Below are 21923 nucleotides of genomic sequence, written 5' to 3'. Positions count from 1 at the left end.
CAACTTTCTATAAAAATCTGTCTAAACTATGAGAGGGTTAGAGAGGATACTGTAAGGAGATCTTTGGATTGTCTCTGTGTAACCTTCCTGGCAAGGGCATTGCGGTTTCAGTTAAGGTGTTTAATGAAACTCCCACCTCGCCCTGCCAGGAGGATTTCTTAAGAGCTGCTTGCTGGAATTCATTGAATGATGACTTTGAGAGTGATACTCTTTCTTTATTTGGAAAAATATTTATTTGTGATGATCCCCTAATGATCTCCTGTTTCCAGTGTCTTGTTAAGGATTTTGCAGGCCTTAGGTAAAGCATACTTTAGGGGCCCATGTTCGGAAATACTTTCCATTTTATTGCAAATGTTCTACTAATTCAAGCCCTATTATTCCAAACAATATCGAGGTGGAAAAATAAACAGATGTTAAACAGAGAGAATGTTCCTTTTCCCAGGGGCCCCTTGGAACCTAGGAACCCTGGGCAATTGCCCACTTTGCCAATGCCTCTGCCAGCCTCAGTTTTCATCAAAGATGAGTCTCTGTTTGAATTAAGATTGATGTTGCTGTAAACTAATTATTAAGCTATAAACAGTGGGCGACCTCGGAGTGACATTTTGTCTTCATATTAAAGAAGGCTTGATTCTTGAGCGACATTATTCTGTTTGATCGAGGACTACATTTCTTACCAGATGTCAACTCAAAACGTACCCTGGATGACCTCTTGTCTGCTTTGAAGCTTCAGTCTTTTCTACGATTACTTCTTCCCCGTTTCAGACAAATGTTGATAGTAGAGTTGGATCTGGATGGGGATATTGTGGAATAGAATCCTGCTTTGTTGTGTATCTAAGGGTGATTCTTGAGTGATTCTTTGTCTTGTTTTGTCATGAAATAATTCAAAATAAATTTATTGCCTTGATTTGAACTAAGGATTGGAGATAGAGAGAAAATGTATTTAGGTTACAATTGAGGATTTGTTTTTCAATGAACTTTTTCCTAGTATGATATACTCGACAGATCTTATTCAAGTTAAAACAGGGGTTTTATCTTCGAGTGACCACTTAAATGAGTGGCTGGTCTTATTTGAATCAAGTAGTGATTGTGAGTTGAGAATAAAACTATGAAGGAAGCTGGGATGGAACTTCGTGTCTGGTCTGCACAAAGGTTCACACTTCGAGTGAAATGCTATAGATTTTTGAAAATGGGACTGCTATTATAGTAGGAATGGTGAAAAGGTCAAGGTTGGAGAAGAGATGTCCTGTTTGATTTGAATCAAGGATCAAATTAAGTGTAGATGTGATCTCTGTCAGTAGTCTTAGGGCTTCAATTGGACTGGATCCTGAATACTGAGTAGGGAATAGCGTTATTTCTTAATATCTTAGCAATAATATTGAGGACAAATATATAAACATATAAGCATGTATAGGTTTTCTATATCCAATGCCACATATATGCCCTTTGATGATATGTGTATCTTGAAGGTACATATAAATAGAATTAATAATAGTAAATCTATACTTTTCTGTATGCGTAATTATGTGAAAGAACACTAAGTGAACTTTGCACGCTTCTATTTATTTATCGTATTTGTACCTTGGTGTCAGGGCATTGCAGCTATGAATGTTACCTTTCGGCCATGTAGATGCATTTTCAATTCTACAGCCTTTTTAACATCACCGCTGACGCACTGAAGTGATCACAGCTGGTAATCTTGCACATGGTGTCCGGTGTGGTCATTAGTACAACACTAATAATATCAGTAGCTTGGGATATCTTTCATTTAACATAAATAGCTCTTATTACAGAAAAAGTTGGGGACTCCTGCTATAACCGTTCAGCGTGGATATTCACCTTTCAAGGCCCCTGCAGCTCCATCCACTTGACTTCTACTCAAAGCTCAACAAAGACACAGCCCTCTGGAAGCCACAAGAGGGCAGTGTGCAGCCAGCCCCCCTGGGCCGCTCAGTCATAAAAGGAAACACCTTGTCCATCAGATGTCCCATCTGTAGTGTTGCGCTCTAGTGTTTTCGTGGCCATGGATGGAAGACACTAGGAGCGCTGGGGGTAGGACTTCCGGATCGAGCCAGCCACATTGTTAGAGCTGGATTATCCCCGGCGCACTCCTTGTAAATTAAATATACTTAAAATTACACTAACATGTCTGCCTCGTTCTTACCCAAACGCCTCTCTACACCCTCCTTCTTGATTTTGGACAAGGTTGTAATGGGCACAGAGATCAGCCCAAGTACAGGGAGAGGGACAACATGTACTCATGTGCAGCTGTGTTGGCTGTCTTTGGATTGTTTGACTTTATTTCGTGGTTCTGAAGGTTTATTATGTAGTTATGGCTGATGCTATAATATATTGCCAAAATGATGTCATTCCTAATAGTGCAGGTGATATATCCCCCTCCCACACACACACATGCTCTCTCTCCTTTTGCCCATCTCGCTCGCTTTCTCCTAAGATGGTAGTGGTTGTGATTAATAGTTTTATGGTTTTCTATTTTGCAACTGAACTTTATAAAAGCCTCTGTTCCTTTTCACAGGCCTGCCTAACTTATTAGCAGCAAAGCAACATCCAAGGAGAGCAGCCCATTTAACGGGTATGTGGCACTTTGTTTTTATTCAAAACTCTTTCTGGTATATCTTCTTCTGCTACTTCTTTCTCAAATTCAGAAACTCAGTAACTACCTTTCCCAGAGTATATTTCGTACAGAAACCTCTAAACTTTGTAGTGAAGCTAACTTTTAGTAGACTTTGTAAAAGAAAAACTCCTATTTATAAATTATTTGGAAGTTCTGAGTGATGTATTGTGCCTCTTGATCTTTGAATCTGGAATCAATTGATTCGCCCTCTCATATTCATGTTCGCCGTATCCTTCCTTGCTTATGTTCATTTGCAGTGAAGTGCCACCCCCCTCCAGATGGTACATCCTGCCTTTTACCTTTCCCGTCGTTCTCTCACACTCCCATTGTTCAGCAACTTGCAGGGCTCTATTTTGTCTTGTTTGGTTTGCATGCACCACCATCCTATTGTTTTATGGGAATCCACACAGAATGCCAAACCAGCTAAGGGTGACATTACATGCATCCATGTTTCACTAGTTAGCGCTATATTTACAATTATACAAATCCTACATCAGTCAGTACTGTTCTACAGACGCTACTCATCTTTGCCCAAATTCGTATCCACTTGCCCAATGCACAACACCAGCACCTGACACAACCTAACTCTTTCATTGCCCACCCATCAATTTCAATCCAACTCCAGGGCTGTGGGACCTAGCGGTGGCCAGCCACCCATAGACACTTCACAATCCACACACACGTTCCTGATCACTTACTCCTCCCCAGATTCTACTCTATCAACCACTGCAGGGGTCAATAGGAACTCCAGTTGGCCATCAGGACCAGCCAGTAAACACTGACCAGAATGCCTTTCGGGTCACCAGCACCCTAACCAGGGCACTGGAAAAGGGTGATGTTCTTTAAGACAAAACAACATTGCTTCAGTGAGTGGATGTTAAGGGACCCAGAGCTCCTTTGACTGAGATAGACCCCAACTGGCCCATGGGTGAGGAGGGAACCCCTTTCTTGTTACCACCCATGATTTATAGCAACACAGACATTGACATAGGAAGAGAAGCAGATTGGGTCAGGGAATGCACTGACACTGCGACAGAAACACTCTGGGGCAATTACACATGCACAAGGAATACACCTGGACTGGTCCAAGAAATAAACCAACATTGGGTCAGGAAATACACCACCACTAACACTGGGAACTTTCTCCTACTGTGCAAAGGACAGGGATTACCCAGCCACTAGGACACAGTGACATTCAGATTGAGACTGGAGAGACTGGGCAGGGAGTCACATATATTGGCACAGACAGTGCACCTACACAGGGATATAAAAGGCACCCACAGGCGTGCATTGTACTTAAACTGTAAAGGCAATGACATCTACTTCTTGACAAAATGGGGATCATTCTTCCACTTAGGGAAAAGCATCACGGGACGGTAAATTAAAACAATTCTCTACTCCACATAATTGAGGTTTTAGGCCTAGACTTATAGCCTCCTTTCACGGAATCCCCAGTTGAACAAATCAACTAATTACAGTGCCTAATTGACAACCAGATCTCAACCTGGTGGCTAAGTGAAATTTATCAGCAAAAAATAGTGGTTCTGTACATTACCCTCTGCCAGTGTACTTTGATGGAGGTGGTGCTCAATATTAGATTAATGTGGTTAACCATCTTACAAAAACAGGCAGCCAGCAGATATGCTCCAAATGTCAGGATATGTGATCAAGTAAAAATGAGTATAAAGGAGAAAAGGGGGTGGCAAAGTAAAAATAAATCTTTGAAACAATGGTTTACAGTTGCTTTATCCAGAAAAGGTCAAGAATATTCATGTTTGTGCTGCTTCTGATGACATATCTGCATGTATTTCCCCAGGCAAATCCAATGCAAACTCTCTGCCACTGGACTGGGAGGACACCCATGGACGAGCCTTCCTGGATGGAGTCCGTTACGTAAACCGAGGCCTCGTCATCAATGAAACCGGACTGTACTTCGTCTACTCCACGGTCTACTTCAGGTGGAAGACTTGTGAAAACAAACCTCTCATTCATACCGTTTTCAAGCGGACTCAAGCCTCCAGAAATGATGTCATTCTACTTGAGGGCAGAAAAATTAACTACTGTGGCAACAATCGTGTGTGGGCGCGAAGCAGCTCCCTGGCTGCCGTCTTCAATCTCACCCGGTTTGAAAGCCTATATGTCAACGTGTCAGACATCAGTCTAGTGGGTTTTGATGAAACCAAGACCTTCTTTGGACTTTATAAACTTTAGAGTTTCTCCTTATGAGACCTCTGATCAAATGAGCACTGGCGTTGATGGAAAGCGAGAGACCATTCATTGCTAACCCAGGAGAAGGTGAAATGAACTGCGATGAGAAATGCAGATATCGTTAAAGGTGCTAGATGTGGAGACCTTCTCTTTGCAAGCTGTTGGTCACAAAAGTCACTACAGGGATCCAATAAGCCTGGGATGAAACTGCATAGTTTGTTCTTTTAGCAAATTGACGTTCTTCTAGGGCATAAAGGGGAAAGCTTTTGACTTACAGTGACACGAAATGAGGACTTGAAAAGGTGGGTTAACTGATATGTTTTTGTTTCATGAGTGGGTATCGGGACTGAACAGCGAGGGTTAGTGTGACAGCTTGTCCTTACTGTCTACTGATAGTATTCAAGTGGATGATAATGATGGAAGATAAGGGACACACTTTCACTCTAAGGACATGATTTATGACAGCAATGAGTAGGGTGAGTGAACTTAAGGAATATAGAAACAGGGATGGGTCTTCCTTTTTCAGGACAGTCACGAGTATTCTAATATGGAGAGTAAAGAGGAGAGCCCCTCAATTTACAGTGGCAGGCAACAGGACTGTATGGAGAGCAAGGGCCAGGTATCCTCAACTCACAGTGGCAGACAGTAGGACTGTATGAGTACAGTTGGTAGCATAGGTCCTCGGTGTACATAGATGACATAGAGTGGGGCAGTATGAGTAAAGTAACACGTACAGCACTTGGCCTCACAGTGGCAGACAGTGGGGCTTCAACTCACAGTGCCAATTAATTTAGTTGGGTAGGTGGAGCAACCAATAAAACTCTTCGCTGCACAGTGTCCTAATTCAGAGCGTAGACAGGTATATATATGTTCACAAGGCACTCTCACATGTGCACACTCATACATAAATGTCCCAGTTCACTCTTAACTTGTTATTGAGCTTTGCCTCCCCTGGACCAGGAATCCAACTTTAGTGCTCTATACACCAATGAAAGCCCACACAGCCAGCTTTGTGCCATTCCGTGCTTTTATTGCCACAAATGACTCCTGTGCCAGAGAGGCTCTTTACATGTCTTGTAGGCTACACATGCTTTACAAGAGACTGCAAGAAATATGGAAAACCAGGTCAGAGATAGGAAATGACAATGAGGTAGGGAAACGTGTACCGACTTCACTCAATCTGGTTCTTGTGGCCATCTCTGAGTTGGACAACGAGGTAGTATATTTTGCTTGTGTATCTTCCTTGCATAGGGACTAAGGCACACTTTACCCTTCCTAGCGGCATATCAGGGCTCTCTCCCACCTTCACTAGAGGTTTCACACACTAAGAAGTGAAGCAGTAGGAGGGTTGTGATAGCCAGTAAGAAGGTGGAACTATCATGCCTCCTGTATGGGTCCATTGAAAAGGTCAGCATGCCTTGAGTGCCCAGCCAAGAAACCTGTGGCTGGGACTTAGCAGAACATCATGTCTGGGCAAGACCACCCTCAAGTTAATAGAGCAGAGTTCTACCTTACATATTCTCCTCACCAGTGTTGTGTAACTCTATCAATGGTGATCTGTATCACTCTGCCCACTTACTGCTCCTGAGAAGTTGTCAGGTCCAGGCTTCCCTCCATATCCTCCTTTGCAGATGCAAATCAATGCACCTTGAAGAATGTATGGTGACAGCAACTCTGGATCAGACCAAGCCTTGTGCTAGAAGAAGCATTCCCAAGAGTCATATCTGACCTCCTAGAGAGAGCCATTCCTATTTTGGCCTCAAACTATTTTTTTTATTTATTCTCCTTGTTGCAACTACACAAAGTGGTACTAGTGTGCCTTACAAATACTAGAGCAAAAATTAAGAACTAGTAGAACATTAGTGGTAGGACTTTCTCCCCCTAGGATCCCAAGCCTAGAGCCCTCTGGGGTTGCCCTACTGGTAGCTCGTGTGCTCACCTGCAGGCAATCACTCAATCCTTTACATGCAGGCACTGTTACTCACTCTAGTCACAGCCCAGGCAAGTTTATCCTTCATTCAGGGCATACCCGTTAAAACGTTCCTCACGATTCCATGGGCACACTAACTGTGGGAGCCAGGAAGATCCTACATGAGCACCAACAAACTATGTCCATCCGTGTAAACTCCATCTTTATACACCATGCATACTGCTCCCAACAAATAGGTTTCTCCCTCAGGTATACAGAAGAGTGCAATATTTTATTGAATGCCATATGGTCAAGTATGTCAGAGCAGTAATTAATTCACCTGAAAGAGGATGGATGTCCTTATCATGTATTAAATGCTTTAAATATTGGTGTATTTTTTATGCAGTTTAATATATTCTTATATAAATATAAAGAAATATGTGTTTCTAGTTTCTGACTGCATTGTTTTATTCCATGATTTGCTGGTTAGGTAGTTGTTACTTGTTCATCATTCCTTATATTTCTCGGTGACTAACTTGCAGATGCACTAAGGGCCCAAAATGAGAAGAGCATAGGGCCTTAGAGCTTGACCTCAGATAGTCTGTCAACAGGGCCTATACAGCTATTTTGCATACAAGACCTCTTCCACATTCCTGGCAGGGGTGCCTCAGCCTCAAAAATCACAAAAATCACAAAAAAAGAGCCAGGGGCAAGAAATTTCCCTGATTCGTGAAATCACCACCAAAACAAGAGCTTTCTGCTCCCGCTTCTCGGCAGATGTGATAGGAGACCGAAGCGAAGGGCCATATATCAAGGAAGCCTGGCGGAACTTTGAAGGATTGCTATACTGGGGCAGAAAGAGCACCTGCCAGTGAACAGAACAGGCCTCACCTTGCCCTGCTGTCAAAGATTTAGGGCCTGGGAACAAAGGGGCAGATTACAAGCCCCTCGCGCCACTTTTGCGTCAATTTTCCATGTCAAAATTGACGCAAAAGTGGCTCAAGGGGCTTGTAAATCTGCCTCGAAGTGTTTGAAGGAGAAGTGGGCCTGAAAGCACAGGCTACCCCAGCTAATTTGGAAGCCGGAGACTGAGTAAGCTTTCCTGTTTGCACAGGTGTGTGACTCTGGTGGAGTGATCGCACCCTACTGACTGGCTGGGTCCATGCTTGGTAGTTACCAGACTCTACCTGGGTTCAACTGCTAGACCTGGCAATAGGATCCAGTTATATGAGCAGCAACACACAGCCTGGAGCTTATTGGGTGTCTCCATTTCCTTAGACAGACCATTGGCGTAGCATAGGCCCAGCGGTGCAGCTGGAGCATCCAAGCTCCAGATGGCCCCCAGGGGGCCCCTCAGGACAGTACCCTGGACCGAGAGCTCCTGACTGAAGGGGGGCTCTATGTACTTTGCAAGAAGACCCCCTCAAGTTTTGTCATGCCACTGGGATAGACACTGCTGGGAGACAAACAATGATGCACTTTGCCTGTTGGGATTTGAAGGGTGTGCAGAATAGCCTTGTTTATCTTCCGCTCAGTTGGGCACTAAGAAACAGAAACCCACAAATGACTAGTCAAAGGAGAGGCCACACACTGAAGAAGTCTACTGTGTGAACATTGGAAAGTGGATAGAGAGTCCCAAAGACTCATGCAGCAGTGGGATTAAAGGGACAGGCAAATGTGAACCTCGCAAAACTCTTTTTGCTGGGTTGCATCTTAACTAGGGTAAACGCCTCAGTGCCAACAGCTAATCACACTCCAGAACCTGAATTGAGGATGTTCCCGGAGGAGGGGGGAATCATAGATAAATACATCGAATTTTAAGAATGAAAAGCTATATTATCTTAAAAAATATATTGGCTTTAAAAACTACGATATTAGAAATATGCATATAATTTTCTTTTTTTTAAAACAAGCACCTAAAAATTGGGAAAGACCTAGGGTTTCCTGCTTACTTTTTGGAATAATTTATGTGGCGCACTAAGCCTGAAAAGGCATTGTCTTAACTTATACTGGGTGCTTCCTTGTGTCTGGACAACGCTTTCCCTCTCTGATGAGCTCTAATAAGAATCTAACACGTCAGGGGTTGTTTTTATTCATTCTAGGTTGGCTTAGATGATAAGAGATATTTGAGGGGAGCACATTCAGAGTGTTGGTGGTGTTGCAGGGTGCCCCATATAGAGGACCCAATCTCCACCTAAAAATTGTGAACTACCTAGGGTTTACTGCTTCCTTTTTTGCATAATTTATGCAGCACTCTTAGGGGCTGATTATGAAGCGTTAGAAACAGCTCCGACTGGCGTTCGGAACCCTTCCTAACGCATCGTAATTAGCCGGTTTGATTCCTTTCTGACCAACCCATTAGGTGGCGGTTGGAAAGGAATCCAACTGGTCATTCCGACTGGCTACCGTTGGGCTCAGAGAGCCCGTCCACCAGTCGAATGAATTAAGTAATCCCTAGGGTGGTTCTTTCCGCCGGAGGGATTACAATGTCGGATTACAACAGCCTTTCTTTGCTGACCTTTCCGACACAGAAAGGCTGTCAGAAGTCGACTTTCGAGCCCCCAGCAGGGGCCCCATAGGTGCACGGCCTCCGGTTCGAGGCCGACGTGGCACCTATGGTGCCCTCCTGTTGATCCTTGCACCCCTTGGCAGGCACCTTGAGGTGCCTGCCACGGGGTGGAGGGATGAACTCTACCTTTTCACTTTACAATTAGAACATGTATTCTGGTCAAAATGCATGCTCCCATTGTAAAGAATAGCAGTGCAACTGAACAGTGTTGGGTCGCCTCCTAATTGCTGGGTTGGGACTGTCATCAGGCCCGGACTGGCCGTTGGGGGCACCGGGCAATCCCCCGGTCGGCCGCAAGGGTGGGGGCCGGTTTTGGTCCCTGGGGGCCGTTTTTGTTGCAGAGCCGTTTTTGCAGCACAGCTGCAAAATCGGCCCTGCAACAAAATCGGCTGAAAAGCGGCCCTGGCAAAGCGCTCGCCCCCCTCCCGCCCAGGGGGCGGGGGGGCCAGCCGAGCACTTTGCCAGGGCCGGTTTTGGTTTCCAGTCCGGCCCTGACTGTCATCAGGAGGTTGATCGGTCCCAGTACCAAATCGATGTTGGACCGACCTGAGTCGGTCTCTAAGCCTGAAATGGCATTGTTTTTACTTATATTGGGTCCTCCCTTGTGTCTTGACAAAGTATTACCTCTCTGAGGAGCCCAAATAAGAGCATAACACATCAGGGGTTGATTTATCTGTTCCCAGTTGGCTTGGATGATATTTTACCAATCCAAAGCTGTAATGATATGCCTAAAAGGACTCTGTCTCGATTTATTATATGAAAATATATCATTCTGATTACAACTTATTAGTACAAAAAATGTATTCTTTAATATTAAAGCAAAACGTAACTATATTTTTTAAATACCTACAAATAATAAATAAGCATAAGAAATAAAAAAATATATTGGCTTTAAAAACTACGATATTAGAAATATGCATATAACATTTTTTTAAAAAAACAAGCACCTAAAAATTGGGAAAGACCTAGGGTTTCCTGCTTACTTTTTGGAATAATTTATGTGGCGCACTAAGCCTGAAAAGGCATTGTCTTAACTTATACTGGGTGCTTCCTTGTGTCTGGACAACGCTTTCCCTCTCTGATGAGCTCTAATAAGAATCTAACACGTCAGGGGTTGTTTTTATTCATTCTAGGTTGGCTTAGATGATAAGAGATATTTGAGGGGAGCACATTCAGAGTGTTGGTGGTGTTGCAGGGTGCCCCATATAGAGGACCCAATCTCCACCTAAAAATTGTGAACTACCTAGGGTTTACTGCTTCCTTTTTTGCATAATTCATGCAGCACTCTTAGGGGCTGATTATGAAGCGTTAGAAACAGCTCCGACTGGCGTTCGGAACCCTTCATAACGCATCGTAATTAGCCGGTTTGATTCCTTTCTGACCAGCCCATTAGGTGGCGGTTGGAAAGGAATCCAACCGGTCATTCCGACTGGCTACCGATGGGCTCAGAGAGCCCCTCCACCAGTCGAATGACTTAAGTAATCGCTAGGGTGGTTCTTTCCGCCGGAGGGATTACAATGTCGGATTACAACAGCCTTTCTTTGCTGACCTTTCCGACACAGAAAGGCTGTCAGAGGTCGACTTTCGAGCCCCCAGCAGGGGCCCCATAGGTGCACGGCCTCCGGTTCGAGGCCGACGTGGCACCTATGGTGCCCTCCTGTTGATCCTTGCACCCCTTGGCAGGCACCTTGAGGTGCCTGCCACGGGGTGGAGGGATGAACTCTACCTTTTCAATTTACAATTAGAACATGTATTCTGGTCAGAATGCATGCTCCCACTGTAAAGAATAGCAGTGCAACTGAACAGTGTTGGGTCGCCTCCTAATTGCTGGGTTGGGACTGTCAACAGAAGGTTGATCGGTCCCAGTACCAAATCGATGTTGGACATACCTGAGTCGGTCTCTAAGCCTGAAATGGCATTGTTTTGACTTATATTGGGTCCTCCCTTGTGTCTTGACAAAGCATTACCTCTCTGAGGAGCCCAAATAAGAGCATAACACATCAGGGGTTGATTTATCTGTTCCCGGTTGGCTTGGATGATATTTTACCAATCCAAAGCTGTAATAATATGCCTAAAAGGACTCTGTCTCGATTTATTATATGAAAATATATCATTCTGATTACAACTTATTAGTACAATAAATGTATTCTTTAATATTAAAGCAAAACGTAACTATATTTTTTAAATACCTACAAATAATAAATAAGCATAAGAAATTTAAAAAAATGGCAATATATAATAATAGTTATGGGCACATGAAATTAAAAATTATAAAAAATACAAAAAAAGTATTGCAATTACAAAACTAATTTAATGCACATAATATCACTTCAAAAATATATCTTAACACATTATTTAGATACAAATAACTTTTAACATGAAATCACAAAAACTATGTTAAAAAAATCGAAAATAAATTAGTATTTAAAAAAAATTAAACATGTAGTGGTCACATTCACTACTACCACTCCACATTGGACAGTAGTAAGGAATGTTTTGAACTTTGAAGGGTGTCACATTTACTATTCCCACGCCAACCTGAGAAAGTGTTCGACTTTGGATTGGTTAGATTATTTATTCCAGCCCAGCTCAGCCTGAAAAGTAGTATGGAAATAGTTGGATATCGAAAAAAGCCCAGATTCACTATCTCCATTCATACAGTAAAAAAACCCAAAAAACTAAGGTCCTTATTACAAGTTTGGCGGTCCCATGAACCACTGTACTGGCAGTGGTGGTGCGAACATGGAGAGCGCATCAGTCCAACCGTCGCATTACCAGTTGGGCGAATAGCCTTTGCGAAGACTGCAGCTGAACTGACGAAACCACCAGCAGACCGCTGAACGTGGGGTTTGCAGTCAGGGATAGGCCAGCCGCCATAGGGCAGTAAAGGGCAGCTGAACCGCCGTGAGCATTATGAGTTGCCTGTTCTTTGAGCAGAGTGTGGTGGTCTGACCGCCTGCTTCAAGGTGGCAGTGATCAAGGATTTGGGGTGCATACTCACCTCTTTCTTATTCTTCCAGGCAGAGTTCAATGTGGATCTCTTTCTCCTGGTCCCCCCTTCACTGCAGGATATTCACCCCGAAGAATACAACCCCATTTGCAACGATCTACAGGTGAGCCCTTTTCGTACCATATATCCATTGCTAGGATTGCCCACATATGGGCCGAACTCCAGCAATGGGTAGATGGTATTTTTCCACATGTATCATGCATATGTGTGCATCCGACACATATGCAGTCGACATGTGCACACATGCATTGATATATTTGGAAAAAGTACTCACCACTGCAACAGGATCTCTGTGTCCACACTGCCGGCACTGTGGTCACCTCGTAATACAGCAGTCTTTGGACTGCCAGTGCCGTGGGCTACTGGCGGGGTGGATCTACAGCAGTCGGACCACCAAACACGTAATAAGACCCTAAAAATAGATAAAATAAATAAACATAAAATATATTTCAAAAAATAAGATAAGATATATCTATAACTATGTCTCTCTATATATCTATATATGATTTTTAACATTATATAAATATTACAAATTGTATTTATAAATGAGCAATTACAATTTTCAATGCAATTATATTTTTTTAAATTACCAAATAAAATATTAAAAAAATGTTCTACAACACTTCCCACCCTAGCATCCTAAAATTCCAACACCCACAAAAACAGGTTAAAATGATGCTAGGAAGAAATTAACAATATACATTTATTAAAGAAAGAATACTATAAAATTAAAATATTAAAATGTGTTACTCTTAGGGGTCAATTCCGATTCGGGAAACTAATCCGTACGACGATTCGAATTCGTAGCCGTTTCCGTACGAATCGTACAAATCCGTCCGAATCGCGTAGTACGATCCGTAGGAAAAAAATACGTCCGAATCGTTGCGAACCGTACGATACGAACCCTGAAAGTGAACCATACGAATCGTAAACATGCCGTACGACCCGACAAGTACGATCCGGACCGGGGACCTAGAACGCGGTTCGTACGGAAAACATCATATGAGCAATTCGTACGGAAAGCCACACATTCTGCAATCATGGGGGTACGCACCGTACCCCGATGCACCGTACCCCTACGCATCGTACCCCAATGCACCCTACCCCTACGCACCGTACCCCGATGCACCGTACCCCTACGCATCGTACCCTGATGCACCGTATCCCTACGCACCGTACCCGTGCAATCATGGGGTGTACTCGCGTACCCGGGGGCGTCTGTTTCGCACGCAGTTCGAGTCGAAATCTGCTTTTACGGACGTTTTAAACTCCCGTAGAAAAAGAGTCGTACGGAGTGTTGTCGATACTATTCGTACTTGCTGGGTCGGAAAATGCAGGTTCGATCCGTACGGACATCGCGTACTGCGCGTTCCGAATGCGATTCGTATGGATCAGTGAGTTGTACGGTCTTCGGTACGATTCATATGGAGAACTGCTTTGGGTACACATCGTACGACATCGTACGTACGGGTACGGTTCTGCATGCGATTCGTACGGGAAAAACGCTCCGTACGGCTATTCGGAGGGCATTTTACCGAATCGGAATCAGCCCCATAATGTAAAAAAAATGTAATATATACCTATAAAATATAATATATATACTTACTTTATCATATTTACAATTAATTACTCTAATAACTTATAAATTGGTAAAAACATTTTATAAATTATAAATACATACATACACATACAACAATAATATAAATAAAAATATCAAAACTATATATAACAAATTAAAAAAAAAATTTTTAAATACATTATACACTACATTAACTAAAACAGTTAATATTGGATATCGTAGGGGTAAAAATTACTATTCCAACTCCAGAAGGTGGAACAGTAGGGAAAGTGTTGGATAGCGTAGGGGTACAAATTACTATTCCAACTCCAGAGGGTGAAACAGTAGGGAAAGTGTTGGAAAGTGCAGGGATTCAAAATTACTATTCCAACTCCAGAGGGTGCAACAGTAGGGAAAATGTTGGATAGCGCAGGGGTACAAATTACTATTCCAACTCCAGTGGGTGCAACAGTAGGGAAAGTGTTGGAAAGTGCAGGGATTAAAATTACTATTCCAACTCCAGAGGGTGCAACAGTAGGGAAAGTGTTGCATAGCGCAGGGGTTAACATTACTATTCCAACTCCATAGGGTGCAACAGTAGGGAAAGTGTGGATAGCGTAGGGGTCAAAATAATTTACTAACAATCACATTTTAAAAAAAATTATAATTTATTATTTAATTACAACAAATTAATTAATAATACCAATAAATAATTATTTAAAAATAATTACCAATTAATAATTAATTAACAATTAAAATAAATACAATTAAATAATAATTATTACAAATGTATTACCAAATAATAATAAAATAATTTTCAGTACCAAAAACAATAATTAATAAAACACTTTTAGCAATTAATATTTACTTAACAATAAGTTAGTGATAAATGCCAATAAATTATAAAAGAACAAATGTAATTTCCAATTAATAATTAATGAAAAATAAATTAATTAAAAAAATATGAATTATTAGAAATGTATTACCAATTAATGACAAATAAATTACTTCCCACCCTATTACCCTGTAACCTCACAACACACTTCAATAATACATTAATACACTTAATATAATTACCAACTAATCAATGAATAAAAATGAATTATCAATGAATACAAATTAATTACCAATTACTAATTAATTAACATAAAAATATTCATCAATACCAATAAATAAAAATGACATGTTTACTTAGTTATAATTAAATTACTTCCCACCCTATTCCCCTATAAACCCACAACATGCGACAGAACTAAAATGCAAAATGTATTTACAAATATTTAATAATTTCGAAAAAATATTTAATTAATTTACTATAATTAAATTACCTCTCACCCTATTCCCCTATATACCCACAACTTGTTATGGTACAAAACGCATAATTTACTTAATGACTGCTAACTTCTAAAAATGTAATACATATATTTAAAAACTGGTACAATAATTAACAAAAAATATAAAAACAATCATATAAAAAAACATAACACTAATATTAATATCGATATTAGTAACATCAATATTTTTGCTATCGATATTACTAACTTCGATATTAACAAAAACAATATTTCTTACCTTCAGGTAGATATTCTGGTCGTCGATATTCTTGATTTCGATATTCTGTCCCTCTGATATTTTAAACTCAATATTCTTGTATGTCGGAAAAAAAAGTCGATATTTAGACTGTTTACAATGGAGGATACCCATGGGAGAAGGGCGGGGGTTAGTAACTAGTAGTCAAGACGGGTCCATGTGTCGTATTGTGAGAAGTGGTATATGAATGCAGTTTGGAGAGGGATAAGCTGATGCCAGGGTCCACCAGTGGGAATGCGTCGCAGAGCACTTGAAGTGCTCTCCTCGCGCAGGGCTTTATGGATGGGGCGTGTGCGGTGCTGTTGAGTTCTGGCTCAAGTAGGATGTTACGGTCTCCTCCCATGCAGATGAAATCTGCTTCAAGTTTATCCATTTGTGTCTTTAGGTGGATACAGAATTCTGGGCTGCCTGTGTCCAGGAAGTACAAATTCACCAGTACGATACAGTGCCCCATGAGTTGCCCCATTGCTGTTAAGTACCCCCCTTCAGCATCAATGTGGAGCTCCTGCAGGTGGAAGGGTATGGATCAATATGGATACCCCTCTGGTACATGAGCTATATTTAGAAAAAAAACAGTGTTGTCCCCATGCTGTAGCAAACATTTGTGATGTCCTAGGAGGTAAGTGAGTTTCTTTTAGGAAGACTATGTGTACCTGGTTGCATTGTAGGTAATACAGTACCTGTTTGCCGTTACATTGGTTATTAAGCCCCTGTATATTCCAGGTTGCCAGTGTGATATCTGCAAATGAGTTTGTGTCAGAGCCTCTCATCATGTTGTAAGGAGTGGAGTAACGGATACGGTTGTGGCTTAGGACACTGCTTCAGCAACAGTAACATAATTGCAAACGGTTCCAATGTAGAACAACTTCATGTTCCCTCTCCTCCCTCCCATCCCCAGTCTTCTTTTTCCGAAGACATTGTCCCAAAACCACAGCAACAGAAACATTTTAAATTAGATCCCAACAAGCCTGATCAGTCTGTGTTTGTGCTTAACCGCACCAGGGGGTGGCAAAACCTCGCCAGTCTCCACTCAGTATTATGGATTTGTAGTCTAAGGAGAGCTATCATGGTTCACCACATCCTGAGTCCAGAACTATGTTTTGCAATAATTCCCCAGTTCATGTGCTGTTCTCCGAGTCGCTGGGCTTTAGCTTGGGTGCGTTCTCTCTGCAACATGTCTTATTTATGTTGCCGAGCCGAGGAGCCTATCAGCATTGGAATGAACATCAGGCGGTGTGCTACCAGGCGATTCTTGACCCGGATGGGGGCGTTCCGCAGAATATCGTTGGCAGAATTCCTACACCGCAGTGAAACTGTCGAAGATGAGTGGTTTGCCATTCATGTATACCCGGAGCTGTGCCGGGTATATCATGCCGTACCATAGGCCTAGGTTCCTAAGCGTCACTTTAACTCCTGTGTATTTTTGTCTGGTCTCCTCGACTATTGCTGTGAAGTCAAGAAATATAGTTAGTGTGGAGCCCTACCAGTTGAGCGGTCCCTTATCTTGTGCCAGGCGCAGGACCGTGTCCCGGTCTCTAAAGTTCAATAGACAGGCAATGAGCGGTCTTGGCGGGCAACCGGCGCTCGGCCGCGCCCCCTAGGAGCAGTGGGCTCTCTCCACTGGGAATGTATGTGTGAAGGAGTCTCTATGGAAGAGGTTCATCAGGAGGTTCTCCGGGAATTGGTCCAGCCAGCCAATGTTTGTAGTCTTAGGGAGTCCAAGAATTTGGATATTGTTCCTTTTTCCCCTCGCTTTTAAATCTTCATTTTTTAGAGCTTTTGTTTTCATGACTTTTTCTAGCCGCTCTGGTTATTTAGTGGTTTGTGACATCCCGTCCTCCACATCTGATATCCTACCCTCAGCAGCATCCAGCCTATGTTCATGGTGGTCTATTCGCTCGCCCATTGCAACCAGCCTCCTGTCAAGGACGTGGAAGCTGCCCTACATCGCCTGAAATCCGGAGCGCAGTTCGGCATAAAGGTGTCAAATATAGCCAGCTGTGTCATGGATGTCTCTGGCTCTCTCCCCCCTCTGCCACTGTAGGCGCTGCATAGTAATCCAGGCTTTAGTTTTGTAAAAGGTTAGGCGATTGCCAGGGTCTTTCTGCTCTCCAGCACGGACTGCAAGACTCCTGTCTCTCCTTTCTTTGCAGCACGCCTCGGGCAGGCCCTGTCCCAGATTCACTCATGCTTGAATGTCGGCTTTCCTCAGTCGCCACGGGATGCCGTACCCACTTCTTCTCCCTTTGCAAGGCTCCGACGGGGTCCAGGCCCAGCTGCATACTACTCGGAAGCAGCACCACTCTGCAAACCCGTCCCGGGGGGGGATCACATAACTACGCCTCTGCAGCAGGCCCGACATGCCCCTCAGGAGTGGTTAAGATTACCGGGGAAGCCAGTGGAGCTGCAAGCCTACATGGCCATCTTGTTCAGCATCTTGGCCAAGCCCATGTTTGTTAATATTCATAATCAATTCATGATTTCATTCTTGTCTGAGAATCACCAAAAAAAGCAAAGATGAAGTCGGCATTTTGGATATCACCACAAAATGTTCCATCTTTGCCAACGGATACCAAGGTATACATAAATAAATCAGGCCTAAAGCTTGTAATTAGACAATCTTTACCACAACTAACAGGAATCTGAAGTCCATAATAAGATGAAGGAAGCTAATTGGACTTAAACCAAGAATTGCAGATGTCCCAACATTGAAAACACCCGTGTGGCAGGCCTGGTACCAACAGAGACGGTATAGTGTAGGTTGCCCAATTTAGAGCACTTTGTCAGATGCCCCTTCCATCTGCATCCATTCTGTTTTGAACTGCCACTAAAACCATGCTGACCCACTCTGAAAATTGTGAAATGCCCCTAACATAGTAGTGGGAACCCCCCAACTAAAGGAGGGCATTTGTTATGTGGGAACTGGAAATGGACAACAACTTTGGCATTCTATCTCCAGGACTCACTTACGTGAAATGTTGACATGTTTTGTAAGTGAGTACTGGATGCAGTTATGGCATACCTAGCACTACAGTCTTTTTTCCTTCAGTGGATTACCCACGTAGATGGGTGTCATTTCAATGGTTTCAGAGGGAAAATGTCTTTCACTGCCCCAGGCACCTCTAAATTCGGCAGTCCAGTATGGTAGTGAATATGCAGTACTGGTGGTTTAGTCAACAGACTTCTAAGCCCTAAATGAGCTTTGAAGATTTGCAAGATCAAGGGACCTAAGATAACAAACACTGCAGTTTACCAATCCAGGAAATTACCCCAAATGCACTAACACCTGAATCGCAGAACCATATACAATTAGGACACCTAAAGAATCTAAAACACAGAAAAGGTATATTACGCACCCACCCACCATAAAACAAACAGCCACGAAAACATTAACAAATAAAATGCTACCTCACATACAGGAAAATATTACAAAACAGTTGTTTATTCTGAGCAAACTTTAGACGAAAAGCTAAAATGTTGTACATATATAAAGGGCAAACTTGCCAGAGACTAAATCAATTGGGGATGAGACCTACAATAGGATACAACTGCCACATCATCATCACTCCACGATGGAGCATAGATTGGCACCCACCTGTGAACACTAACATAAAGCAACAGGAAATCCACACCTGATAACATCAAAATCAATCCCTTCTCCCCCACACACAGTTACATCAAATTCCATCATCTATGCTAATGAAGAAAACCTGCAAGACAACTTTAACTTAAGTGAATTGAAATTTCACCTGTCGCACACTCAGGTCAAGAAGAATGGCACACATAAAAAAGCTGGTCCACCAAAGGACAACACTGTGGGGCTCCACCAACTGGGAAGATACTCCGAGAATCAGATTCAACAAGGATACCATCAATTAACTCATATATCTCATCATGCCTCACCACACACAGGAAAGAAACCATTAATGCAAAACCAAAGATAACAAAGCTGCAATGCATGTTATGCTATAGCCCTGCTGGATCCCTACAAGGAGTTTTTAGAGTCACAATCAACTTCTCACAACATTTTCAGATCAAACAAGGACAGAGGGAACCACTAGATCAGGTTCTTCTTCCCTCTAGTCATATGATCCACTGATAGCACACAACTCATTACGAAGCCTTCATGTACGTCAACAGCAAAACAAATACCAGCATCAACATAAAGTTGGTATTCAATGTCAACCTATATTGTACTGCATAGTTTAAATTATGTGAGTATTTTTGGAATGTTGCATTGATCCTGTATGCAAGTAATGTCTATGTAAGAACAAAAAAACGCAGTTACTACAACTGTGTTTTGCTGGGTGAGTGCACTACATATACAGACACACACACTGTACACTGCAACTTTACACCACACTCCCACCAATCTTGATTTTCATTCCCACCCACATTTGCAATTAGAATACCCTTGAAAACCTGGGTTTGACAACTTACTATAACCCAACCACCGGTGAAAGGATGTATGTTGTTACAACGCATGCTTTTACCACGCATGCTTTTACAACGCAGGTTTTACAACGCAAGTCGTTACAACGACTTGCGTTGGAGGGTGCTGGATGGTGAATAGTTTAATTTACTATTCCAACTCCAGTCCCCGTGGATAGTGGGAAGGTGTTGGATAGTAAATTAAACTATTACCTATCCTAGAGCGCCCCCCAGCGCAATTCGTTGTAATGACTTGCGTTGAAAAACCTGCGTTGTAAAGGCACTGCGTGGTAAAAGTTGCGTCGTAAAGGATGTTTCCCCCGGTGAAAATGTGAGCTTCAATAGACACACATCTAGAAAGCATGGTCTTTCAAGCTTTGCCAAGAGGTGCTCAAACAGAGATTCATGTGGTACATATAGTTATAATCTCAGGTGGGAATACTTCAAATCTAATGAAAGCTAACTAAAACTGACATTTGTGAAGTCATATAATTCATTGGGTGTATTATTTCACTTGAATTTGAAATGGAGACTGTACTAAATGCCCAATTAAGACAAATGTCATTAACAATGGGGTTCTCCGTTTTTAGGTTGAGCCCAGACCGCGCTGTGGCGCGACAATCTGTATCTATTTCAGTGGGTTATCAACATGCACATCGCTTATCATTCATTCATTCCTTTGTGTGCCTTTCGAAATTTCTATGGTGAATAGTTTACATGTGACCTGTCTTTTGGCTGTTTTGTTCCTGCCTTGGAGACGGAGCATGTTACATGGATCAGTTCACTTCTGGCCATTTGCACTCATTGCACTCATTTGACTTCGCTCGTGTTTGAGGATTGTTTTGCTTTTTGGTTGTTCAACCAAACACACCTATCTTCCTGTATTCACCCGACAGGAGTTCATTTGCTGTACTACTAACAAACTTAGGGGCATATTATCAAGAACGAAGTTAAAATTATCGCCGGTTTAGCTGCAGAAAACTGCCGCTAAAGCGGCGATAATGGGCTAGATAATATGCCCTGGAGAATTCCAATAGAAGCCCATGTTCACACCAGAACATGGACTTCTATTGGAATTCTCAAGGGCATATCATCAAGCCCATTATCGCCGCTTTAGCGGTAGTTTTCTGCAGCTAAACCGGCGATCATTTTTAACGATGTTCTTGATAATATGCCCCTAACTTCTATCAGTATTCAACGTTTTGTTTCCCTTTTGCATTGTTTTATTTTGTTAACAAATGAGCGTGATGTATTAAAAAAAAATCTTTTATGAGGCTTAGGGAGAACCGATGCGAGACTCAAACCGGGATGCTGGTTCCAACGTTGGCAGCTCTGGATGTTACACCACACCTCCTCTCTCCAAATATTCCTGGTTTTCATTTAGATTGTACCCAAAAAGTACATCATGAGCCGGAGCAAGGTCCACAGGCACGTAAAGATCCCGTGCCTGCATCGCTTGGAGCAGCCGCTCATAGTAATACGGGCCAGCAGGGTCGGCTCTTTCTGGAAGCAAAGGACGAAGAAAATCCACCTAAGTGACACTTAAACTTCTATTCCACTTTGAGGCAATCCAGAAACTCCCTGGTTGCAGGTTGTGCTGGGATATGAAACAGCGCGTCCTTCTCTGAGACATGTTCCCCAAGTAAAACCTAGCCTGTGGGATGCCATTATGTTTTCCTTCTAAAAGATTTGTTTCCCTTCACCTTTCTTTGCATCTTCCCCTTCACGCTCTTTTGCTATAAACACCGCATGCATGTGTGCTGGCTATATATTATTTGACATCCTGTGGATGTCTGTGTTCTGAAGAGAAGTTGAATGGATACAGGCAGTTATGGAGAATCAGGGGAGAGCTAGGCGGGGAGGAGGAGCTTGCTTTTCTGAGGTTTGCTGACTGTCATTACCAGGTAGCGGAAATGCCCTTCCTGCCTGGAGTTTTGTGAATTGCACTGGAAATGTTTACATTGCACGTACAAAGAATGATGATTAACTTTCAGCAGTGGATCACTCTTATAGTGT

At 42.5% G+C, this 21923-nt stretch overlaps 1 protein-coding gene across 1 annotated transcript in view; it reads left to right on the top strand.

Moving 5' to 3' along the window:
* Positions 1-7196, top strand: part of LOC144775474 (tumor necrosis factor ligand superfamily member 6-like) — a 60495-nt gene extending 53299 nt beyond the window's left edge. Inside the window, exons 3-4 of the mRNA XM_078659230.1 lie at positions 2534-2590; positions 4449-7196. Of these exons, the coding sequence (XP_078515356.1) occupies positions 2534-2590; positions 4449-4843 (452 nt within the window). The 3' untranslated portion in view covers positions 4844-7196. The remainder of the gene's footprint in view (positions 1-2533; positions 2591-4448) is intronic.
* The last annotated feature ends 14727 nt before the right edge of the window (positions 7197-21923 follow it).

The sequence above is a fragment of the Lissotriton helveticus genome, chromosome 1_1 (assembly GCF_964261635.1).
Source record: "Lissotriton helveticus chromosome 1_1, aLisHel1.1, whole genome shotgun sequence".
NCBI lineage: Eukaryota > Metazoa > Chordata > Amphibia > Caudata > Salamandridae > Lissotriton > Lissotriton helveticus.
The sequence above is the reverse complement of the archived record's forward strand: the minus strand, read 5'-3'. Positions and strand labels throughout refer to the sequence as shown.